The following is a 24600-nucleotide window of genomic DNA, read 5'->3' as shown; positions in this document are numbered from 1 at the left end:
CATAAGGGGACACGGATGATAAGTTATTGTATTTTTCACTGTAAATTTCCACACAGATATAATAAATCAAACACATTCCCATCACAGCAGTGGTGAATCATGACTGTTAGAATTAGGCCTCTAACGTGAGCCATAAATGTCAAAACTTGGTCAAAACATGAGTAAAAAACCCACATCAACAATAATGCTAACTTCTGCTAGTGTCCCTATAAGAATCTAATAGTTGGTTACTGCTGAGCTTCCTATTCAAATTTTCCGTTCCACCTTAAACAGTGTCGCATTTAGGCACCAGAATGTAACTACTGCTCTGTTTAAGGTGGAATGGAAAATTAATTTGCACCAGAATGTAACTGCTTCACCGTTTGAGGTGGGACGGAATTCATTTGACATTTGAAGTTTCTAAAAGACCTTCCATGTTTACTTGAAGCTTGTGACTCTTTCACTAGAGGTATAGAGCTGGTATAGAGCTGCCCCCACTGTTTTCCATTTCAGACAACCCATTGGTTAGGCTGCTGTTTGTTTTCAGTCAGTGATGTATCCAGGACTTCCAGAAGGCTTAGAGGAATTCTATACGGAATTGATTGATTCCTCTGTCACTCTGTAATTATGCTGATGCTTAATCTAACAGGTTAGGATTTCAGCTCTTGAAGTCCTAACCAGTAAAAGAGCTTATTCTCCTGCCCGGTTTTCACCGTGCATGTGCACCACTGTCACACATGTATACAGTGCATCACATTTTTATGGCGCTGCCCAATCTGTTTCCCGGTTCTGATTCCTTTACAGTGGTGGTGATAGGAACCAGGGGTCTTAATGTCTACAACACAAACAAAGCCATTTTAGTTACTATCCAAAAGCACCACCGGTCCTACACATCTTCTGAGTTTTTAAATGTAATATTTATAAAATAATGGCAAGTTCAATGAAAAATGCTCTAGAACAGAGCATTTCACACCAAACCACTCTGAATGACTCTGTTTACATCTTAACCATTTAGTACATTTGTTGTTGTTTGCTTCTTATTTATACTGTTTCAAACAGGCTCATGTTTAAGCTTGTGAAGCTTATAGCATAGCTTATATACTTCTTTCAGTTTCTGTTTATAAAATAAACAAGGTGTGGCCCTGTGTGTTACGCAACTGGTACCATTACTCCTGCCTTTCTCTTTCATTAGTCCTTCTCATTACTTTAACATGTTAGAAAAATGGTCAGCAAGGTCAATGGCTAAATATAAGTGGTCAATTTACTGTGCTAAAATGAGCAACACATCAAGCTAACTGACAGTAATAGTTGCTCCCCATGAATGCAAGGCTGTTTTGGCACGTGTTGCACTTGTTTAGTCCAGCAGATGGTGCTAGTGAGCTATAATTACCAAATTACTGCGGCTGAATACAGAAAGGTGTGAGAATCATTTTTTGGCAGTATATAAACATACAATGTTCTGAATGGTGCACATAATATGCAAAAACTCTGCCCTGAGGACAAAGGACTTAAGTGTACCACAATGACTAGTCCATCCATTAAAGGGGAATATAATTTTTTCATAATTTTGAACCTACAAGTGTCTTGAGTGCTTATTTGTAATGTTGATAATAGCAGCAATAGGGGTGAATACATTTCTCTCACTGTGTATTTATGACCATTGAATGTAAACACTTTCTATGATGTAGCTTTTAGTGGCATTAACTTCAGATGTCTGAACCACTGTGAACAATCCTGATTTGGAAAGTTTCTCTAGATTGAACCATTCCACTTCCCCACTCTGAACGACTCTCAACCATTTAATTATTAAGAACGTTTTGAAAATTTGCTGAAATTTCATTTTAACTACTTCATGTTCTGTGCAAAGCTTAGTTCATCTTACTGTGTTCTAATCCATGACATCTTCATTGGATTTCCCACTCTTTTAGTTCAGAAACAAAAGACTCAAGATGAAAAATGAAAGCATTAGTGTAAGAAGTGACCCATCTCAAAACCCTTCTTACTATGTCCCAGGATTGACCAGTACAGAGAGAGTTCTTCCCATCTTTCAGTTTCTGTTTGTAGGTATTAAATGCAGTGGGGTGCTCTTATTTCTCTCATGTCTGTAGTGCAGCTATCTTTTGTCACTTGTGCGTTTTTCTTTAGTTTATCTCTATCGTCGCTTCAGCGCGTTGGTAAACTGGTCACTGGGGTTTATGGCTAAGAGGTCAATTCGCAACCCTGCAAAGGGCGATACTATTTCTAGGTATGAGGGAGACCAGAGAGACTTCCACACTGAATATGACTCCTTCGACACCGAATATGACTCTACACGGGAGGACGACGACGATGACCGTCGGGAAACCCTGTCCAGTGACGTGCCTTTCATACTCGTCGACAGAGGCGCTAAAGACTTTTTTTTAACGTTTTAAGCGGGGTTTGAAAAGAAAGACAGGGAAGGTCCTGAAGCTATAATGTTAGAGCCGCTCGGAACTATCAAAATATTTTATATAATAAATATATAAAATCAACAGGAGAAACACACTACATTGACGCTTAACGGAAAACTTTTGAGAAAGGTCCACACACTCAACAACTCGAAAGTTAGGCTGCCACGGGCTGCTGGGAAATGTAGTTTAACTCGGAACGCTGTAACTGTCAGAAAATGAAGAGCCCTGTACCTGTAAAGTGACAGCTAAAACTAAGCAACTTTTCAAACTTTTATCACTACAGCTGAATAATTCTTCTAGAAGGTCAGGATTCGCTAGAGCCAAGATTACAGTATGATTGTCTAACACAAGAGAAATTACAGCTATGCTAAGTAGTGGTAGTAGTAGTAGTAGTGGTAGTAGTGGTAGTAGTAGTAGTAGTAGTGGTAGTAGTAGTGGTAGTAGTAGTAGTAGTGGTAGTAGTAGTGGTAGTAGTGGTAGTAGTAGTGGTAGTAGTGGTAATAGTAGTAGTAGTAGTAGTGGTAGTAGTGGTAATAGTAGTGGTAGTAGTGGTAGTAGTAGTAGTGGTAGTAGTAGTGGTAGTAGTGGTAATAGTAGTAGTAGTGGTAGTAGTAGTAGTAGTAGTAGTAGTGGTAGTAGTGGTAGTGGTAGTAGTAGTAGTGGTAGTAGTAGTAGTAGTAGTAGTGGTAGTAGTAGTGGTAGTAGTAGTAGTAGTGGTAGTAGTAGTAGTAGTAGTAGTAACATGCAATTTCTAATTGCATAAAGACAACATTAATAAAGCCATCAATTACAGTACTGTGATAATCATCAACTCAGAATAAAGGGAAACTATTAAGAAACCAAGAGTAAAACATGAATACACTTCAAAGAGAGAGGAAATGAAAGAAAGAAAACATACATATTTAAAATTTAGATTTAATTCTAAAACTCCATAGAGCAAGAGGTCATGTTTTCAGAGCTTTTTAATGCAGGAGGTAGGTAGTAGGTAGTGTTTTATAAAACAATAAAACAGAGGTTTCATTTAATGAACATCTTGAATCATGGAAATTCTTTATCATTAAGACTAAACCCACATGCTGTTTGCCAGCTAAATGTCTCACTATGTATGTATTATGGAACCTTACCTTAAAGTCATATTACAGCTGTTTCTGTTTATACATTCTCAGTTTAACATGCAATGGTCCAGCAGTGCACACAGAAACACACATGCGGCAAAAGACATGCATAACTTCAGGCATATGTTTTGGGTAAGTTTTTAATAGACTTCTTATACACTGAGATATGGGTGTGAATGTGGGTTAAAATTCGGAGGGCGGGTAATAATTTATTTGTATAAGTATTAATGATTTATTTCTTTTTCCTCACCATACACTTCTGCAACTATATTGTGTTTATTAAAAGTCATACGGTGCCTCTTTTGTGTGTCCTTTAGGTTGCCAGCTATTCAACATTAAGATCAATACACAGCCATAAAACGATTCATTTTTTTTTCTAACCCAACACATTTTTTAAAGCAGCTTGAAAAAAATCTACCCCAAATTAGCACTTTAGTTTAGTTTCTCTACTTTTGGGGGTCAACAATCCAATGCCATAGTTGGCCCCTGTTCATTAAGAAATATTTTTACCATTTATTTTTTTCAAAGAAAATTAGAAAATAAACCATGCATAAGGCCTAACAAAGCCTAACTAAGATCTCCTCAGGCTACTCAGACTCAGTTCTTCTGTCCCAAAACATGAAAAAGTATTTTTTGCAATCTTTTGAATTGTGCAGTGTAATTCATCTCATTAGTGCTGCCTTATTTTTATTCTAGCACGTTAGGTTTTATGACTCAGCAGATGATGATGAAGAGTTGAATCAAGTGGGTATCCCATTACCATTACTCCTATAGCAACATCACAAAACAACATGTCAGATTTAGCCACATATCTTTTTTCCTTTAGTGGTTCACATTCCCTGTAATTCAGCTTGAGCAGTTTTATACTCCATATGTTTGTGGATCTGTTGGAATAATATTTCTGAATAGTCCTTTTATAAGATGTACATGCAGAAGAAAGACTGTATACCCAACCTGCTGTTTTACCAAAATCAGATTACATCTCGTCCTGATGGTATGACATGAGTAATGATGAGCACAGTGCTGATGTAAGACACAGTCATATTCTACAGTAGATTTAAGATGGTTTAATCTTTATATAATCTTCAGGTATATACATTGACGAGTTTCATACAGAGTGGTCTGGTGATTACAGCAGGCTGGAATGGGTGAACACCTACATTCAGTGGTAAACTTCCTTTTTGTAAAGGCAATGCGCCACTTTGTTCAACAAAACAGGCAATTTAGTTCAATGAAACAGAAGAAAGTATAGAAAAAAGCCTGCATAATATGAAAGATGTTATATTCTCCCTGAGCCTGAGTTTTCTGTACAAATAACAGAAAATTCTTCTACTTTTATGGTATTGCGCAAATAACTTTCCCTTGGCAGCTTTACTTCTAAGAGTGAAAAAATCTGTAATCTGTAAAGAAGTTGTCCTTTTTTCCTCTCTGTCCCCTTCCCCTTTATTTTTAAGAGTGTATGTGAGAAATGAAACAGGGTTAATGAAAATATAGTAACAATTTTCTGCCAACTACAGTGGCTTCATAAATCCCAGTGTTTATTTTAATCATTATCCATATTTCAAAAATAAATCCGTAGGTTGTTTCCAATTCAAGAGTAAGGAGTGAACTATGATTCTCAACCGCTTACCTCCAAAGAAATCAAGGTAGGTATTAAAGTCTTTAATATGTCAGAAAGGTTTTAAAGCTATGTCAGCTTTGGCTTTTTTGTAGATCAGTAGTGCTTTCTAGTTGTGCACATATTATCGTTTAGCCTGCTGGAATTGTAAAGTATTGAAAGGCTTAAATTAGCCGAGTCAGGTGTGGTCAGCACTGCAGACACTGCTTTATATGTCTTACAAACCACCAGCTTCTACTTTTATCTTTTTTGGCTGAAACATGTGCAAGATTGCTATTGGAGTAATGTTTTAGAGATTTCAGAGATTTTTTTTTTTAATCTAAATTCATGTAAGCTCACCCCTCCAGATAAAATAGTGTCTGCACCTGTTCAATTGTATCTTTTTAATACACTGCTAATACTTAATACTTAATAAGAGACTATTAAGAGTCTTTTAAAAAGCTTCTTATTGCTGAAATAAGAAATAAAGCTGACATACAATGCTGTGAAAAGTATTCATCTCTCCTAATTTTCTCTGTTTTTGCATATTTTTGTATTTTGCACATTTTTAACTGATTATTTCATTTATTGTACGCTCTTAACAAAGATGGGTCTTCGAGAAACAAATACTTTTTTACGGCACTGTATTCGTATTATAATTTATATATTTTATATGTTTAAAGCTTTTCATCATTTCACAGTATTTGACATCTGAAGACAACATCAACCCTTGTGTGGTGTTCATGATTTTGTTACTCAGTGGTCTGGTGGAGCACTGCTTTATTGTTTTCTTTAAACATAACCATAACAATTTATGTAAAAACACCAGATATCACAAGTGGCCAGTGTAGGGTTCTCCCTTAGCAGCTGTAGCCAGTCAGTAGCCTGTCCATGTTGTCCACCCTCACACACACACACATATATAAACACATACACAAACAGACACACACAAAATAACAGCTGGCCATGTATGAGGAGAACAGAGTGAAGGGACACAGCACCTCCACACTTTTATTCCCCACGGGTTCACCCCAACACCACATGTACAGTGTGAAGTCATTGAAAATGTGTTATTTTATATGTTCTTCACAGAAAATGAGCAAAGGCCAAGGAATCTGAGGTTGAAATAATAATAACTCGCATCATTTTTAATTTTGGTAAACATTGAAAATGGGTCCCACAGACCTGAACACCACACAAGGGTTAAATTGTGGCCTGATTATAGCGTGAAAAACCAAGTTTGAAAGCACATAAATATGACCTGATCCAGTTATACCATTCATACAAAAAAAAGTTTATAAATTGTTATACAAGTATATAAGTGTATACAGGTGGTACACCGTAGTTAAGCTCATTGGCTTTAAGAAAATCATGCAAAAAATAATAATAATAATTGTTGTTTACTAATCCGCCCAATGACAGCTGGGATAGGCTCCAGCAATCCACCGCGACCCTGAAGGATAAGCGGTCTAGATGATGTATGTATGTATGTATGTTGTTTATTAAGTGGCGATGATGTGAAGATGATGAAGGAAAACTCAAGTCATGCTTGTAAAAGATGTTTATTACAAAATAAAACAGTATCATATCAAGCACTATAAAGTACCTGAGAGAGGATCCGTGCCAATTCTAAGTGTCCCCCCTAGAACAGAATATTCCAACTGCTTATATATGGTTCTTATTGTTGAAACAGGAGACAGAACATATGGTTCTTTTTAAAAATGATCTCATCTATTTGGAACTAAGAGAAGAAGGGAGAAAGTGAGAGGCCTTATCCCTATGGGCCTTTGGACCAGGGGGCCCCCTTAATTTAAACATTCCAATCCCCTGCAAACACAGGACGCATAGAGCTTCAGACCTCACCTTATACTAGAAGTTAAGAGTGTTTCTGCCTTCTTCTATAAAAGCAATCTTTTTAAATATACTTTAATAATCAGCCGGGTTCATGTTCCATTTTTGTATACTTACCAGGTATGAAGTGGAGTGTAAAAAGGGAAAGTTAAAAAATGCAATACTGTTGTTTTTTGCAGCTTTTCCGTAAGGATGACACTAGGAAGAAGAGACTGTTGAAGTCTTACAAGCTCATGCTGGACTTCTATGGCATAAAGCTGCTCAATGAGAGAACAGGCAAAGTGGGTCGTGCAGAAAACTGGCAAGATCGATTTGAGAACCTAAACAGGTTGGTGCTGTTTCCTAGATTTAATATAATGAAGATGAACTTAATGCGGAGAATCTGGAGTTCATGCTTAAATTTTTTTGTCTCTAATGTCACAGAAACACACGCAACAACCTCTGCATCACACGCATTCTGAAGTGTCTGGGCATCCTGGGGTTTGAGCACTACCAGGCTCCTCTGGTCCACTTCTTCCTCACAGAGACACTGGTGAATAGAAGACTTCCCGGAGTGAAGCAGAGTATTCTAGACTACTTTATGTTCTCTGTTCTGAACAAATCAGAGAGAAAACAACTGATGAGATTTGCCTTTAAGAAGTTTGAGCCAAAGGAAGAATTTGTGTGGTGTCCTAAAAGGATTCAAATATGATTTTTGAAGGAGATCAAAACCAGAAAAGCAGAGACCCCTGAGACACGCCCCTTCAGAATCAGAGTCTGGTGAAGGTGAAGAAATCCAACCAGAAAATGAGTACTTCCCAGAATGTGCAAAATGGTGAAAGGAGTGGTGTGAGAAAAGAAACAGATCAAAACTCACCTGAAAGAAAGAGGCTTAACAATCAGAAAGATCAGCAAGATCAGGAATCCACTACACAAAATAAAAATGCGCATGATAGTGATAAAGGCAAAGTAGAGTCAGTAGATCAGCATCAGTGTGGTAGTGGTAACAAAACTTATATCACAGCTACTGAAGATAATGCAGAAGAAATGTCTTTAAATATGGAAAGTGGCTCCACAGGCAAATATAAAATGGAAATTGACAGTAGTAGTGAGATATCACAGCAATCTAATGAAGATTCAGAAAAAACACCTGCAATCCACAAGAGTGATGATAAAAGCCTAGATGAAATTATGCCTATGGACACTGACCTTCCAAATCAGGAAGATGATTGGGACCTTGCTGCTACAGACGAATCAGCAGATAATAATGGCAGTGAAGATAGTAAACACTCTAAGCTTTTTGGGCCAGCATCAAACAAAGACCCTTCAGAATCAGAGTCTGGTGTTAGATGGCCAACATCAAATGATTTCTAAATGTGACTAAAGTATGTCTAATGTTGAGACAGATGAAGAATATGAATCAGGAAGAAACTGAGAGAATTTGTGTGGATTCAAAGAATATTGTTGAAGGAAATCATTTCTTTTGTCAATCCAAATACAGCCAGATTAGGCTTGGTTCTAAAGGGATGCAAAATCATTAATTGCATCCTCAGTTGAGTGACTTGAAGATAACGTAGTTGTTCAGTCTATAGTCATAGGATAAAGGCTGTCAGCAAAGTAGAATTCCACTGATTTCTCAACATTTCTGCATAAGTCAATTATTAAGATGTAAACAGTGCTATTAAGAGTGGTTTGATGTGAAATGTACCATTCTCAAGCTGTTACATGAAAATAAGAAAACATTGAGAAAACGACTGTATTTGCAATGTGTATACACTGGATCCCCGTCAGCACCATTGTATTGCAAAGAAGTCTGTAATTTTCTATGCAATTACCATTTCATATTTCATATTTCAAACTACTCTGAATGTTTAGAGGGACTGAATAATGTAGAAATGTTTAGAGTGAAAAAATTATGCAGAAAAAATTTGACATTTTGTGACATTTCAGATGCATGCATGTGGTTAGCGCTGTCTACAATCTATGCAATGTGCAATTATAGTTACATGTATTTAATCACTGCAAGAGATTTTTGGTATTTTGGTGGCGTAGCTCTATGTTCTTCAACTATCTTAAAATAAAATAATGTATGCGGTGTATGTGTTTCACAATGTTTATTAGGATGGTTTTGATTCATTCATTTTATTTTCATTTTCTTTTAATTCATTCATTATTTTTCATGATTCATCCACCGACATGCTTTTAAGTAGGGCTGCTCAAAAACTCAGTATCAGCGTACCTACTGACTCACAGCACCGCTGACATACATAACATTTTAGGATCTTTCATTTTCTGTTCTGTCAAAAGGAATGGGTGAGTCACTGTGCTATTTTGGCTCACTTGTTGCCTCAGTGCATGGACAAACTGGCTCTATGGCTGACAGGATAATTGAGAACAGTAGGTTGTTTTCCAGAAGTCCTGGCCTACATATATACAGTCATATGCAAAGGTTTGTGCACCCCTGTTTGAATTTTTATTGATTTTCTAAGGGAAATAAGTTAACACATCCCAGAACGCACTTCAGCATATATCAAGCCACAATTACAGTTTATGTGCTGAATTTAACATACTGGACAAATAAAACAAGAATTCTGACCAGTGTAAAGGTAATTGCACATTTTATATTTTAGATGTTAAATATGTTAAACTCAAATACACAGAAATTGCACACTAATATTTGCAGAATAAAAACTTTTTTCTCTTTGAAAATCAACAAAATTTTGACCAAAGGTCTTTTGCATACGACTGTATGTGCTTTCAACAGGGTTTTGGCCTGTAGCCATATTTTATGCATGCAACAGTTTTGAGTAATCACACTACAGCACTCTGCATATTAGGTTATTACACTAATTCTGTACAGTTGGACAGTATAGAAGTTTGGAATTACAGACCAGAGATAATCTATAGTTTTGACATTAGTCATATTCCCAAATAATGCTTATGTAAATTAAAAATTGAGTCCATTAAAAAAAGTCCATACAAAACTAAACCTTCACTGTTTAGAATTTTTTTTTCTGTTCACTGTAATGTTGATATATAATGTAGTATAATACATTTTTATGGTCATTGAGTTCTTCTTGGTCAAAATGAGATAATCATACATAAATATGCAAATTTCTGAATGGTGCACATAATGCACAGCAAACTGCTGGGATGCTCTACGAACCGCAGAGTTAAGTCTATAACAATAACCTGATTATGTTTATCACCTCACACAGCCAAGGATAAAGTTAAAGATAAAGTTGGGCGTTTTTTTTGTGTTTTTTTTTTTTACATAAACAAATTCTTAGCCTTCTCTCACTTTAAAAGCACGTCCAAATTACTTTAGTCCACCCGTTAAAGGGGAATTCCACCAAATTCTAGTAATATTTAACAATATTCTAGTAATTCAATTGTTAAAATGTAAACAGAGTCATTCAGAGTGTTTTGATGTGAAATGGTATACTGTTTATTGTTGCTGACTTGGATTTCTTTACAGTGGTGGTGATAGGAACCAGGGGTGGCAATAAGTTTTAGGCCAAAATCTTGTCTCAAAACTTTCAAAAAACAATCTCTTAGCTATCAGGCAAAGTATTTACAACCAAGTAATGTCAGAACTTTCTGTGAGACGTTAAACACCACACCACCACCACTGTTAACAATTCATATTCAGGAAGTTTCTCTAAACAGGGCATTTCACATCAAACCACTCCGAATGACTTTATTTACATCTCAACCATTTAATTATGCAGATATTTTTCTAAATTTGGTGAAATTTCACCGCTCAGTAAGTTTCATAAAGGACTCAGGAATGATTGTAATGAGCCTGCAGCCACTATTGAACTTCATGTTCTGAGAAAAGCTCAGTTTATCACACTGTATTATAATTTATGGCATCTAAGTTGGGTTTCCTGGTGATACTTTTGTTTGGATGAAGGGATGTAGGTCATCTCCCATAATCAAATTTAAATCTTTCTACTACAGAATACAGTTTCTTCAGAATGTATGTATTACACCTGGGAATAACAGTTCTTTGGTGTTTGTGTCTCTGTGAGGCTTGTTATGTTCCTTGAGAAGGACGGTGTGACATAAGCCGAGGCCTTGCCTATCTCCAATCTATCCTACCAGACATGGTGGCAGCCTGTGGTTCAGAAGCTGGAACTGGGTTTTTCCACCATCATATAACTGGGTAAAAATGAACCATTCAAGAACCTTCAAAGCGTCCAGCCTGACTGAGAGCAACTCTTGTCGACTTCATTAAGACGCACATGAGGGACACCAATGACACTGTGTTCTGTTTCTGAACCAGTCCAAGTCTGCATTATAGTAGTCAATAACTGTATATGTAGATTGTTTAATTTACATATAATTTGCATAAAGCTATATGCTCTGACCAAGTCTGTGTTAGGCGGGGGATACATCTGCAGGTGCCCTCACCCCCACCACTCTCATTCTCTCTCTCTCTCACTGCCTTTATTCTCCTCGTAGTTTTAGCCTGCTGATTTCTTTCTTTACACTTAGTTCAGCCTTTGCGTGTGAGGTTATGTGTGCTGGTGTGAACTTGTTAACCTGTTGAGATAATTTTGTTTCCTTTTTCATGTTTCTGTAATGCTGAAAAACTAATATTACATTTTATAATCTATTTGATATTTGAAATTCAATGTGTCTTCTCTTCTTAGTTTTTGGGGTAAATTGCATTACAGAAATTATGAATGGATGTTTTCATATGTTTTAAAATATGTAGTTATGTTAAAAGTGAGGTTTGGGGGGAGGAACAAGCCTGAAACCCCTCCTTCTTTCAATCTAACCCCCTATAAATCCACATCCTCACCTTCCGCTCCGTGACGAAGTGTTTGCAATCCCCACTAGCACCCCATCTCCTCCCTGTTCCTCAGTCCTACATCAGTCCTGCTACAGCTATGAAGGGGGTCTGGCCTTCTAGCTACAGGCAGAAGCTGCATAGAAATCCTACCCAGAACTACCACCACATGTTGAAGGCATGGTCTGAACTCACAAATTGAATCTTAGTTATTCTCTGGTACAATAACCCAACAGGACAAAGAAATAAATCAACTTATTAAGCTCAACATCAAAGACTGCAATAGTCTTTAATGTAATAATAGTACCAGCCCAACCCTTGAGCGGAAGAGTTCCCAAAATCCATCTTACTGTATCCTGGTGTAGACCAGTTCAACCAATTGTCCACTCATTGGCAATTTTAGCCCAAACACCAATTTTACTGTGGTCAGAAACAGAAGACGGAATAGAGGATAATTAACAGCAACTGTGCATCAACAGATACGTCTCCAACTGTACACCGGCAAGGTGGAGAAACAAGATAAGAGATTAAAAAAAATAACCAGTTTATTTCGGAGGTTATTTTGTTTAATCAAATGTATTTACAAGTTTACTGTGCTTTGTTTCACATTTGCTGGTGGTATTTTGAGCAGGCCTCTGTATAAGGCTTCCTAAGCTCGTGACATAACTGAAATACTCCTGCTAAGCCCGACTTTCAGTTTCTGTTTGTAGGTATTAAAGCTAATGGGTGTGCTCGAGTTTCTCAGGTCTGTAGCTCGACTGGTTCTGTGATTCTCTTTCGTTTATCTCTATCGTCGCTTCAGCGCGTTGGTAAACTGGTCACTGGGGTTTATGGCTAAGAGGTCAATTCGCTACCCTGCAATGGGCGATAGATTTTCTAGGCATGAGGGAGACCAGAGAGACTTCCACACTGAATATGACTCCTTCGACACTGAATATGACTCTACATGGGAGGACGACAAGGAGGACATTCCGGAAGCCCAGTTCAGTGAGGTAAGATTATGATATTTTATAACGTTTGACTTTCATAATCGTCGACTGTGGTACGAAAGACTTTTTAAAAATGTTTCTACGCGGGGTTTAAAAAATAATTCGAAAAAAGTAGAGCCGCTCTCTCTGAGACGAAACTATCAGAATCGAAAGTGACTTGACTTCTTAAATTCGCAAACGGACTTTGGCAAAAATACAACTGAAAATAAAAAATACTCCACAGAAAAAAAACACACTAACAGTTACATTGACGCTTAAAACAGAACTTTTGAGAAAGGACAACAGACTCACCAACTTGAAACTTACGCTGCCACGGGTTGCTGGGAAATGTAGTTTAACCTGCCTGGTTGTAGGCACTGTAAAGTGACAAGTGTCCCTACAGCAGACTTTTCAACTTTTATCACTGCTGCTGAGTACATTATCACAGAGAGTCAGGATTCGCTGTTTGTCCAAATAGTAAAATAATATATATGAAGTAGAATTGCAAAGAATAATGATGATAAATCTAAAAATAAATAAATATACATAACAATTAATATATTAATAAATAAAATCTTATATAAATTAATATGTCTGCATTTATTTATATATCTATTTAGTAATCTCCCCTTCTCACTAATTTATTTAGTTATATATATGTTTCTTTATTAACATTTTTTCTGTTTTTATATTCATTTGTTTCCATAACTATTCATTTCTGTATTTACCTATTTCTCTATTTATTTATTTCTGTATTTCCTTGTCCTTATGCTAATAAAGGGGCTGTCAGTCAATGATGTCACAGCGTCTTAATATTCCTATTGGTCGATCGATGTTAGATTCTGTAGATCGATTGTACATGTCTTGCTCTCTAAGCGGCAACTAAGGACAAGACAGTACAGTAGTGGCTTCTTACAGGCAGTCAGAGATCTGAGAGTCTCGGCTGATCTGGCTGAAAGTGCAAGTACGGATTGTTCACTTTTTCATGTGGAGGCTGTGGGGACAGTTTGCTCCATTTAGCTGCCTCTGCTGAGAGTTTGACCCTGTAGTGTTCAGAACTTTGGAGGAGGTGGTCCATCGTCTTCTTCTGCAAATTTCAGATCACACAGACATTTGGACACACTTTTCACACACTGCCTGTGGAAGCCATCGAAAGTTATTTATCGGCAGGTTTGTCTGTTTGTGGCATTACAGCTCTTTATGGAGTGAAAGAGCAGTTTAATCAGCTCTTCTCCTCCTGGTCTTGATTGCTAAGCCTGAACGTGAAAAACACGCCCCCTCATTATCATATGAACAAAGAAATACAGAAATAAATAAATGAATTAATGAAAAATTAAATAAATAAATGAATACAATAAATAAAGCGAACAATTGTCAAAAATATAGATATGGAAAAAATATATAAAAATGGCATTAATAAAACAAAATAAATAACAGAAATAAATGAATTGAGAAATATATAACTGCAGAAAAAGGAAATGTGTATAATTACAATCACAATAAGCAATATATACTTTATGTAGTTTTTTTTTATTTATTGATTAATTTACTGAGCCATTTATTTTTTAATTTTATTAATTTTTCAATTTGGCAAATCTGGTCCTCCATAGAATTACAAGTGTGTTAGTCCTCCTTTTACTTACTTCATTAACAAACCAACGCCGGGGGGGCTAAAATTAAAAACCACAAAATGAAAACACCTTAAAGAAAGAGAAAATAAAAGAAAGAAAAAAAAAGAAAAAGGAAGAGGTAGTACATAAACAGATTTTATACAAAAGACACACCAAAGTTGGAGCATAAGTTACATTTTCAGAGCCTTTTCAGAGATAGAAAATTTTTATATAGCACTCCACATCTTTTATAAAACAACAAAACTGGTTTATTTTAATGAACATCTTTTAATTCTTTATCATAAAAAGTAAATCAGCCATATGTCTTACTATGTATGCATTTTAGTACCTTTAAATCCTATTCTGTATATTCTGTTTATCTATATTTTCTCAGTTCAACATACCATGGCCCCACAGTGCACACAGAAAAACATACGCTGCAAAAGACATGCAGAACTTCAGGAAAATGTTTCAGGTAAGTTTTATCGACTTCTTGTACACTGAGAATATTTTTACAAAGACATTTAATTTGATTTTTAAGTTTTATTTTAAAGAAATTTAGAAAAGAGACCGTGCATAAGGCCTAACTAAGCACAACAAAGATCAACTCAGGATACTCAGACTCAGTTCTTTTCAGCTCTCAAAGCATAAACGTAAAAAGTCATTTTGAATTGTGCAGTGTAATTCATCTCATTATTGCTGCCTGATTTTTATTCTAGGAAGTCAATTGTGATGATACAGCAGTTAATGAAGAGTTGGATGAAGTAAGTATCCCATTACCATTAATCCTACAGCAACATCACAAAACAACATGTCAGATTGAGCCACATATCTTTATTTTCCTTTGGTGGTTCACATTTTTAGTAATTTAACCTCAACGGTTTTGTACTACATATGTTTGTGGATCTGTTGGAATAATGTTTCTGAATGTGCTTTTTATAAGGTGTGTGATCAGAGGGATGACTGCATACCCAACCTGCTGTTTTACCAAAATAAGATGAAATCTCGTCCTGATGGTATAGACATCATACCAGCGTTAGACTTACTGTATTTAAGTAAATTATACAAATAAAGTAGATTATAATGTTATATTCACATAAAGTAGTTTAAGGAATGTTTAATCTGTTTTATCTTCAGGTGTATCCATTGAGGAATTTCATAAAAAGTGGTATCATGATTACAGCAGGCTGGAATGGGTGCACTCCTACATTCAGTGGTAAACCTCTGTTACACAGGCTTATGTGTGTATGTATATATATATATATATGCACTACTCTGTTACAACCCCACCCCAACAAAATTTCAACTTGTCCAAAGTTTTACGCACACTGGAAACAGAGATCAAATTACAAGTATCAATAAAATCTCCACTGGCTTCCTATATTCTTTAGTTCCAGTTAGGTAATTTGGTTAAACAAAGCCCATCGGGCACTTTGGTTCTATAAGGAAGATACTTGACCTTAAATTGTAAGTAAATGATTTAAAGAAAAATATTTCAAATAGTTTCTGTTGTTATCATTATTATTATTATTATTATTATTGATTGTAAACTCCCTTCCGTCTTGGTATATGAGGAATGCAACAGGGTTAATAAGAATACAGTAGCACTTTTCTGCTAACTATAATAGCTTTCTAATACCCTGACTTTAACTTATTTTAACCATTTTCCCGATTTCAAAAACAACTCTGTAGGCTGTTTCCAATCCAAGAGCAAGGAATGAACTATGATTCTCAACCACTTACCCCAGAAGAAATCAAGGTATTCCAGATTAGTGCTTTGCCATTCTGGTCTCTCTAGTCATGCACATTTTATTGTTTTCCTGCTCTATTTTTAAAACAACCTGATGAAAGGCCTTTAATTGGTGGGTTAGAGCAAGGAATACACAGAAATTTGCATTGTAAGGGTACTAGAAGGCCAGTATTGGCATATACTGTTCTAGATGTTTTATTTCTGTAGATTTCTTATTTCTGACCACAGCTTGTACTACTACTAGTAATGGTATAGCAGAACTGTTTAACTATTAATAGTGTTAGTTAAACAGCTCTGCTAGTAACATTTAACATTAAGTTCTTCTTACTGTGTTAAGCATCATACTACATGTGTTTGGTAGTGTGAAAATTGCAGTGTATATTCCTCATTTTAACTGTTAACAGTTGTAGTGAAGATCAAAACGTAATACTGCTTTTTTCAGCTTTTCCGTAAAGATGACCCTGTGAAGGGAAGACTGTTGAAGTCTTATAAGCTTATGCTGGACTTCTATGGCATAAAATTGCTAGATGAGGAAACAGGTGAAGTGGGTCGTGCAGAAAACTGGCAAGATCGATTTAAGAACCTAGACAGGTTGGTGCCGTCCTCTTTTTCTAAGATTTTTACTTTATTGTAATGTAGACTTCATAGCTTATGGCTTATGGTTTCTCTTTAATGTTGCAGAAACACACATAACAACCTCCGCATCACCCGCATCCTGAAGTGTCTGGGCATCCTGGGGTTTCAGCACTACCAGGCTCCTCTGGTCAAGTTCTTCCTCACGGAGACTCTGGTGAACAGAAGTCTTCCCAGAGTGAAGCAGAGTGTTCTAGACTACTTTATGTTCTCTGTTCTGGACAAGTCAGAGAGAAAACAACTAATCAGATTTGCCTTTGAGAAGTTTGAGCCAAAGGAAGAATTTGTGTGGTGTCCTAAAAGGATTCAAAGAAGATTTCTAAAGGAGATCAAATCCAAAAAAGCAGAGACCCCTGAGACACACCCTCCAAAATCAGAGCCTAGTGAAGGTAAAACAGAAAATGCGGAAGCACCAAATGCTTCAACTGCCCAGAATGTTCAAAATGGTGAAAATAGTGGTGTGGGAAAAGCAGATACTAATCAAAGTGGCTCCACAGGCACTAATAACAATATGGACATTGGCTCTATTAGTAAGATATCAGCACAGCAATCTGATAGAGATTCAGAAAAACTGCATGCAATCCACAAGAGCAACAGTGAATGCACTGGAGAAAATATGGAAAATCAGGAAAAGGTTTGTGGCCCTGCAGCTATAGAAGAATTCGCACATCATAATAGTGGTGAACATAATAAAGACTCTGAGCATATTGGACACATCAGTGTTTCTGGGCCAGTATCGAACAAAGATCCTTCAGAATCAGAGCCTAGTGAAGGTAAAGAAATCCAACCAGAAAATGGGGAAGCACCAAATGCTTCAACTGCTCAGAATGTTCAAAATGGTGAAAATAGTGGTGTGGAAAAAGAAACAGATACTAATCAAAAGTTAATGATGCTTAATGATCAGGAAAATCTGAAAAAGCAACTGAGTTTGAAACCAGACAAACCTGATAAAGACAAAGAAGAGTTAGTAGCTCATCTTCAATGTAATAATAACAAAGCTCCTATCCCAGCTAGTGGAGATAATGCAGAAAAAATGTCTGTAAATGAGAGAAGTGGCTCCACAGGCACTGATAACAAAATGGACATTGGTTGTAGTAGTGCAATATCAGCAAAGCAATCTGATGAAGATTCAGAAAAACTGCATGCAGTCCACCAGAGCAACAGTGAATGCACAGATGAAAGTATGGAGACAGACCCTCCAAATCAGATACAGGATTGTGACCTTGGAGCTACAGAAGAATCCACATATCATAATAGCAGTGAAGATAGTAAAGACTCTGAGCATACTGGACACGTCGGCGTTTCTGGGCCAGCATCAAACAAAGACCCTTCAGAATCAGAGTCTGGTGTTAGGTGGCCAACATCAGATGATTTCTAAATGTGACTAATGTGTGTCTAATGTTGAGGCAGATGAAAAATATGAATCAGGAAAAACAGAGAGAATTTGTGTGGATTCAAAGAATATTGTTGAAGGAAATCACTTTTCTTGTAAATCCAAGAAGAAGAATCCTCACATCATAATAGCACTGAAAATATTTAAGACTCTAAGCATAGTGGACAGGTCAGCGTTTCTGGGCCAACATCAGGTGAAGCGAACATGGATGACAGCTCTTTGTCTAATGTTGAGGCTACCAATATGGAACTTGAAGAATCTGCATAGACAGAATCAGAGTCAGTGAGGCCCTAGACATAGAACAACAAAGAGATGATGAAAAAAACAAGAAAAGTGACTCCTGTACAGTTAGTTTTGAGGCTACGGAGACTGGTAATAAAAATGAAGGCACCGAACAGGAAAATGTGTTGAGACTGGAACTGCCACTGTAGATGTAGGAACTGGAGAAGAGTAAACCAAGTAGACGCAGCGATGTACCCAAGAAACCTTTTTTGCAGTGCTTAGAGGAGAAACTGGAGACTGAGATCTACATTCTCACATTAGCACTGGTTATAAATAAAATAAATACAATCAGTGCTGATGTGAGAATGTGGATCTCAGTCTCCTGTGAATCATGTGTTATTGTTAACAAAAATAGAACCTGGTATATGTCTGCTGATGGAAGCTTTTATAAAAATAACAAAGCTTTTTCTCTGATTACTATGAAATAGGTGATATCTTTAATCTTATTACCTGTTTCTGTAAGAATGCATTAAACTATTTTGTTAGATGATTTTACAGAATGCTGCTATGGGTAGAATATAATCTGAAGCAACTTGGATGCTTTTGAAAATGTGATGACAAATGTACATTGAAATTGATTGTATATGGGCTGTGTGGCCAAACTATGAGTTTGTAGTCCTATCTATTATTATCAATTCAAGTAAAATGCATTTAATAAATGACATGTTGATGTAATGTTTCCACTCACTGCACAATAGTGTTTTCTCCATAAGCAATTGAAGGAGTTCTGTTTTCCATATAGAATGGAATATAGAGGTCCTACATGAATCTATGAACGGAATGTAAGTTTTAAGCCACAGTAGTTGAAATAAATAGTGATCTTTTCTTTAGAATGGGCCTTCCAGTCTGGTAAGTGCTTGACTTGCATCTTACATGCACTATAGGTGGAATTTCATGATGGAGTTTCATGCTGTAATAGTAACTTATAGTCCATACACTTTTACTACTATTACTATTATTATTATTATTATTATCATTATTATTAGCAGATTGATATGGGTCATTAATTCTGGTCCATTATTCATTTATTTCCAGGTTTTATCCCCAGTCCTTTCTCTTATAGTCCTATTATGATATACATAATAAGAAATATTTTCATGGTATGCAGCCTGTAGCTGAAATCTATATTTAATAAGACAGGCGAACATATACTTTGGTGTAGAACAAGCACTCATGCTCATAAAACATAAATCACAAGACTGATCACCAAAAGCTTTTAAAACATCAGCTTAGCCAATGAGATACAAGAACTGACCCAAAAATAAGGCAAATTTTATACCTCACAGTTACATACCATCGCTGTGTAAAAAAAGTGTCTACTTTTTTAATTTTCATTTTTCTACATCATCTGAACACACCAGCTGCTCTTCACGTTGTGTGAAAATTTCGTAAGGAATGGATCAACAGCAATGCTCTGAAATTGCTTGGAATAAAATCCCTGAAAATATTTCTATAATATTTGGTAATTGTGGGCTGGTGCTAATATTCCATATTTTTTATGTACATAAGTAACCTTATGTAAACCTTTATAGAATATAGAAATTGGGACAACATCTACCTGGATTAGGATTACAGAGAAAAGTAGCACTTCTTTATAGAGTACACAGGTGCAGTAAAATGAAGAAAATGCAGACATTCTAGTCCAGTAGCCCAGCGTTACCTAAACGTTCTGCTCTTCCAGAGTACAATGAATACAGTACTGTGCGATAAATACATGAATACTGTTCAAAGTCACAAGCATGTCTTACCTTGTGAGCTGGTTAAAAGAGCACAGGTTTGGGTCATGATTTCTCCTCACATTGCATGGATTTGTTTGAATCCACTTAATTCTGAAGCACAGCTTGATTTAATTTAATAAAGTATTGATTAGCCAAACCAGGTTTAGGATGAAAACTAAGAATAACACCACTGACATAGCTGACATACCTAAAATCATTGCTTACTCTACCAGTGATACATGTATTTATTCTAATCAAGGCCTTGCTCAGACAATTTGGGGGGCATCTGCTCAAGCAAAAAAGGGGCAACATGAACGTGAATTTTGAAACAAAAAAACTTTCTTTGAATGTACTTGATTTAAATGTGTAAAGTGGGTTCATATGAATAAAATGTATTACATAATCACATTTACTGTCTTTTATTTTACTTACTTTTGGTAAGAACTGTGTTGATTTAGGACAGACGGACACATTTGAATCAAGAACATTTAAAGCAACTCTTTTGTCAGTGCATGTTTCAGTGCACAGTTGTTTTTCCCAAGGTAGCCAAAAATACTAGCTTTCCTGCCAGGGTGTACCAAAGATTTGGACTCCGACCTCCAATGAACAAGGCTGTAATGTTCAGAGCTGAACTCTATGTAAGAGCTACATTAGTACATCCAGTGTGAAGCTTTCTTAGAGAGATTATCAGTGCTTTATTGACGGGATTGCTGCTCTTACTTCAAAGCCAGTGACAGTATTGCTTTTTTACTGTTGTAAATGCTTTACTCACTACATATTTAGGTAATATGATTTCTTTTTCCTTCTTTGATGACTCCTCCTTATGTTTCAAGGGATTGGATATTCATTATAAACATCACACTTTCAAGCAAGGCCATGATGAGACCCTTAAAAAAGGTGCTCAAAGTTAAAATGGGCCACATGGAACAGATGAGTATGTGAAAAGAACTGATCTGCAATTTTACACTCTAAGTCTGGTGCACGAATAGAAATGGTTTCTAAGCATTGCTTGGAGGGCCAAGAAAATAAGGCGGAGAGCCATCTGTCAAAGAAATGGGCAGTTAAACATGCAGGAATCACGTTAAAAAGTGTTTAACTTCTAACTACATCATTGTTACTGAAGGGGCCAAGAGGCACATGCTCCACCACCTGCAAGACAACGTAATAGTACAGCAACAATTCGGAAGTCTTAGGGGGCCCCCTGGTGGCCGCGGGGCCCTAAGCAGTCACTTATGTGGCCTAATAAACAGAGCAGGTGCTGGATGACACCCGGTTTTTTGCAGTTCTTGCTGCTGCTTTACATGATTCAGATCTATACTTCTTACATAATAACAACATAGGTCTTAAAATAATGTATGCTGCACCCCAGTCCTAATCCCATATTCTCCATGTCTAACAAAGAGAATATGGGATTCAGACACATGCATACAAATGTACTGCACTATTTGTGTGAAGAAGCCAAAATTTCAGAACTCACATTGTGCACTATGTAGGGAGCCTTTTTTTAAATGTATTTTTATTTAATGGCGATAGTCCAACATGCTTCACCTACCAGGAAATGAATGTTGCGGGAAATTTCACTTGCTGTCCTGGTTGTGAGTTCAGTAAAATCAGTTTCCTATTTTAATGTACGCTCTGAGATTAAGAACTAGTTTTAAGATAAATATTAGGCCTACCTATTTCAAGATGAGCCAACTTGTTTCAAGTAACAGCAAAAGCATACTCCACTAGTATTAAGTCATTTACACTTAAATTAGTGACTTATTTTCTTGTTCCTTGGCCTTCATTTTACAGTGCACTGCAAAAAAATTAAATCAAGAATTATTTGCTAATATTCAGTGCATTTCATATATGATGGTGCTGTAGCAAGTGTAATTTGATCTAAAACCCAGCATTTCCTACTTATTTCAAACCTTTGAACACTTACCAGAGCCTACTTACTTTTAGACTGGAACCAACTTATTTTAACATTTCTTGTCAAGTAAAATGATTTTGCTTCATGGACAGAATTTCACTAGCATTAAGTCATTTTCTCCTCAAATTCAGTGTTTATTTCTTGCATGTTAGCAAATCTTTTTGCAGTGTGTAGCTACTGCACCTGCTTGTCTGCCTTTAGGTTTCTAGTTATTCAAACTAAGATCAATATAAACTCATTAGAGGATTCATTTTCATTTTCTACTGTCTGTATTCAAAACCAATTTGGCAGGAAAACCACAAACCTGGCACCTCTGGAGTGGACAGACTCTCTTAAAGGACTTTGGTCGTAGTTATAAGCGCGGGTACCGCAGCAGAGGCAGAGACGTAGCCAAGGGGTGGCCGGGGTCTAGCGTGACGTATGGCCATCCTTCTGGCCACTCCAGTCATGCAAAGTGAGACAGTCAGCAGTCATCAATGAAGCAGCCACCAGAGAAATGTTGTTCTACCTATTCTGTGTGAAAGCTTTAACTTTACTGTGAAAATAAGTTATAAGAGTCAGATGATACTGCACTCAACAATCATCTGGTCATTGCTCTGAAAGGCTATTTTGCTGAAAAAACAGACGAGTGAACATCAAAACCTTAACGTTAGCCTTGTTCATTTTGCCTCAAGAAGCAGGCAACATTTGAGGACAAGCATAAAAAAATTGAGAACAAGTGCTAAAAAATTCTATATCAATAGAGTTTTGTTTTCTTATATGTTGTGTTGTGGATCACATGATTTTAACCAGTGACACAGTATTGATCAGTAGAAATGATGCATGAAACAAAACTAATAATATTTTCTCTGAACATTATTAAAATAGAAACAAATGTGATTAATCAACTTCATGATGAAAATAATGTTATAAAATTATTTAAAGTAATACACTGGGGTTTAAGTGGAAAAATCTTTGAGGTCAAATAAATCAAATGTGATTAATCATGATTAATTACACAAAATGATGATATGTATGTTTATTATATTGTAATTGTTGTTCAGATCAAGGAAGATAAGCATAATCTTTTTTTAATTAGAAAGTAGTTTTATTAAATAGTTTGTAGGAGTTCAGGTCATTTTAATTACATTTAGTGCATTTTGTAGATTTAGTACAGAAATAAACTTGACAAACTAATTTTTAATCAGTGAATCAGTGAAGTACTTAACCATTACATCCACAGTTTATATTATAATTATATATATTATTATATTTGTGTGGAGTTTTAATGTATAAGAACATTAGATCTTCTGTCAAAAGACCGTATGTGAAGGTAAAAAGCAGAACAGATTTGGTGTATTTTTCAGTGTGATCATCAGTCCAGCATGAGATCTGGAAGAGCCCACACATGCTGAAGACTGCAGGTCTGTCTACAAATTAGAGAAGACATGACTCATTTCAGTCTGTTACTTATAAGTAAGGACATTTTAAAGCTGTACATTGTGTTTTAGATCTTAAAAATCATATTGAGCTCACTAGAAGTAAGAAGTGGACATCTTTTTTAATGTGTTAAATGAAACTCAAACTCATTGAGCTCTCTGGAGCTTTTGGCAAGAATGAAAAATCCTGACAGAATGCTGCAACTGCAGTGTCTCCTCTGTAAGGACCTGGATTTCTCTTCCATAATCAGTTTCTACAAAGCCTTTCAGCTGAGTATGTTTCCCAGGACTTCATTCCTGTCAAGTTCTTAAAGCATATAGGAAAATGACAGTTGTTGACATTGGATCTGTAAATAAACCAATGAAAAAAAACAGTTAAAACGTGGAGTGTCAGCTTTACATACATAAAGACTATTTTAGTCAGTGCTTTATTCTAAATTCATTGTGAACAACATTTGTCACTGTCCAGATACTTTCACACTGCACTGTTTTTAGACACTCAGCTGCCACCTGTACTCTACTCTACTTAATAGACTGCTGTACCTTTTACAGTACACTGTAGGCTCTAATCCACACATTTTCCATAATTCATAGTAGCATTTACTGGCTTCTTTTATGAGTGTCCTGATTTTTTTTTTGTTTGTTTTGTTCCAATTTTCTCCCTAATTTGGTCACATTCAATTCCACCCACTAGCGAGGCCAATTGTGATCTCTTGGACTACGCTTAGATGGTTGCGCTACTCGAGAGCCCACCCCAGATGCTGGGTGTTACCTGGATGTTTTTAATATATATATATTTTTAATATATACATATATATATATTTTAATATATATATATATATATATATGTATATATATATGTGCTTATTTAAGTAGTGTTTACAATGTTCTGACGGCACCTCGCTGTTGCTCTACTGTCAGAACAGATCACTCATGAAAGAGCACAAAGAGTTAAAGGGGACCCACAGATTTTGCAAAATTCCTTTATCATTCAACCATTTAGAGTCAGAATTGTTCACCATTATCGTACTAGGAACCAGACGTCCATATATCTAAACTACAAATATCAGCATTTTATCTGCTATCCAAAATGACCAGTGAACTTATATGTGTTTTATGAGGTTTTATATGTTACGCTGATAATGGTAAAATAGTGCTAAATTTA

General features: G+C 36.2%; 2 protein-coding genes across 2 annotated transcripts; both read left to right on the top strand.

The window, feature by feature from the left end:
* Positions 1-2174: 2174 nt before the first annotated feature.
* LOC118800027 (opioid growth factor receptor-like) lies at positions 2175-7705 on the top strand. Its single transcript, XM_036560175.1, is given in 5 exon segments — positions 2175-2331; positions 4613-4691; positions 5103-5169; positions 7151-7299; positions 7395-7705. Coding segments are annotated over 5 exon segments (720 nt in total). The 3' UTR covers positions 7663-7705.
* Positions 7706-12471: 4766 nt separating this feature from the next.
* Positions 12472-19063, top strand: LOC118799768 (opioid growth factor receptor-like protein 1). The gene is made up of 8 exons (XM_036559798.1): positions 12472-12740; positions 14721-14801; positions 15046-15090; positions 15270-15342; positions 15464-15542; positions 16019-16085; positions 16519-16667; positions 16758-19063. Exons 1-8 carry the CDS (start codon positions 12579-12581, stop codon positions 18085-18087), a joined length of 1986 nt encoding a protein of 661 aa, XP_036415691.1. The 5' UTR covers positions 12472-12578; the 3' UTR covers positions 18088-19063.
* The last annotated feature ends 5537 nt before the right edge of the window (positions 19064-24600 follow it).

The sequence above is a fragment of the Colossoma macropomum genome, unplaced genomic scaffold (assembly GCF_904425465.1).
Source record: "Colossoma macropomum unplaced genomic scaffold, Colossoma_macropomum, whole genome shotgun sequence".
Classification (NCBI taxonomy): domain Eukaryota; kingdom Metazoa; phylum Chordata; class Actinopteri; order Characiformes; family Serrasalmidae; genus Colossoma; species Colossoma macropomum.
The sequence above is the reverse complement of the archived record's forward strand: the minus strand, read 5'-3'. Positions and strand labels throughout refer to the sequence as shown.

Excerpts from the sequence above, each read along its gene's own strand:
- LOC118799768 (XM_036559798.1), top strand. The coding sequence starts at position 12,579 with ATGGCTAAGAGGTCAATTCGCTACCCTGCAATGGGCGATAGATTTTCT. Across the intron at positions 16,086-16,518 it reads TTACCCCAGAAGAAATCAAG|CTTTTCCGTAAAGATGACCC; the intron begins GTATTCCAGATT and ends TGCTTTTTTCAG. Across the intron at positions 16,668-16,757 it reads CGATTTAAGAACCTAGACAG|AAACACACATAACAACCTCC; the intron begins GTTGGTGCCGTC and ends TTAATGTTGCAG.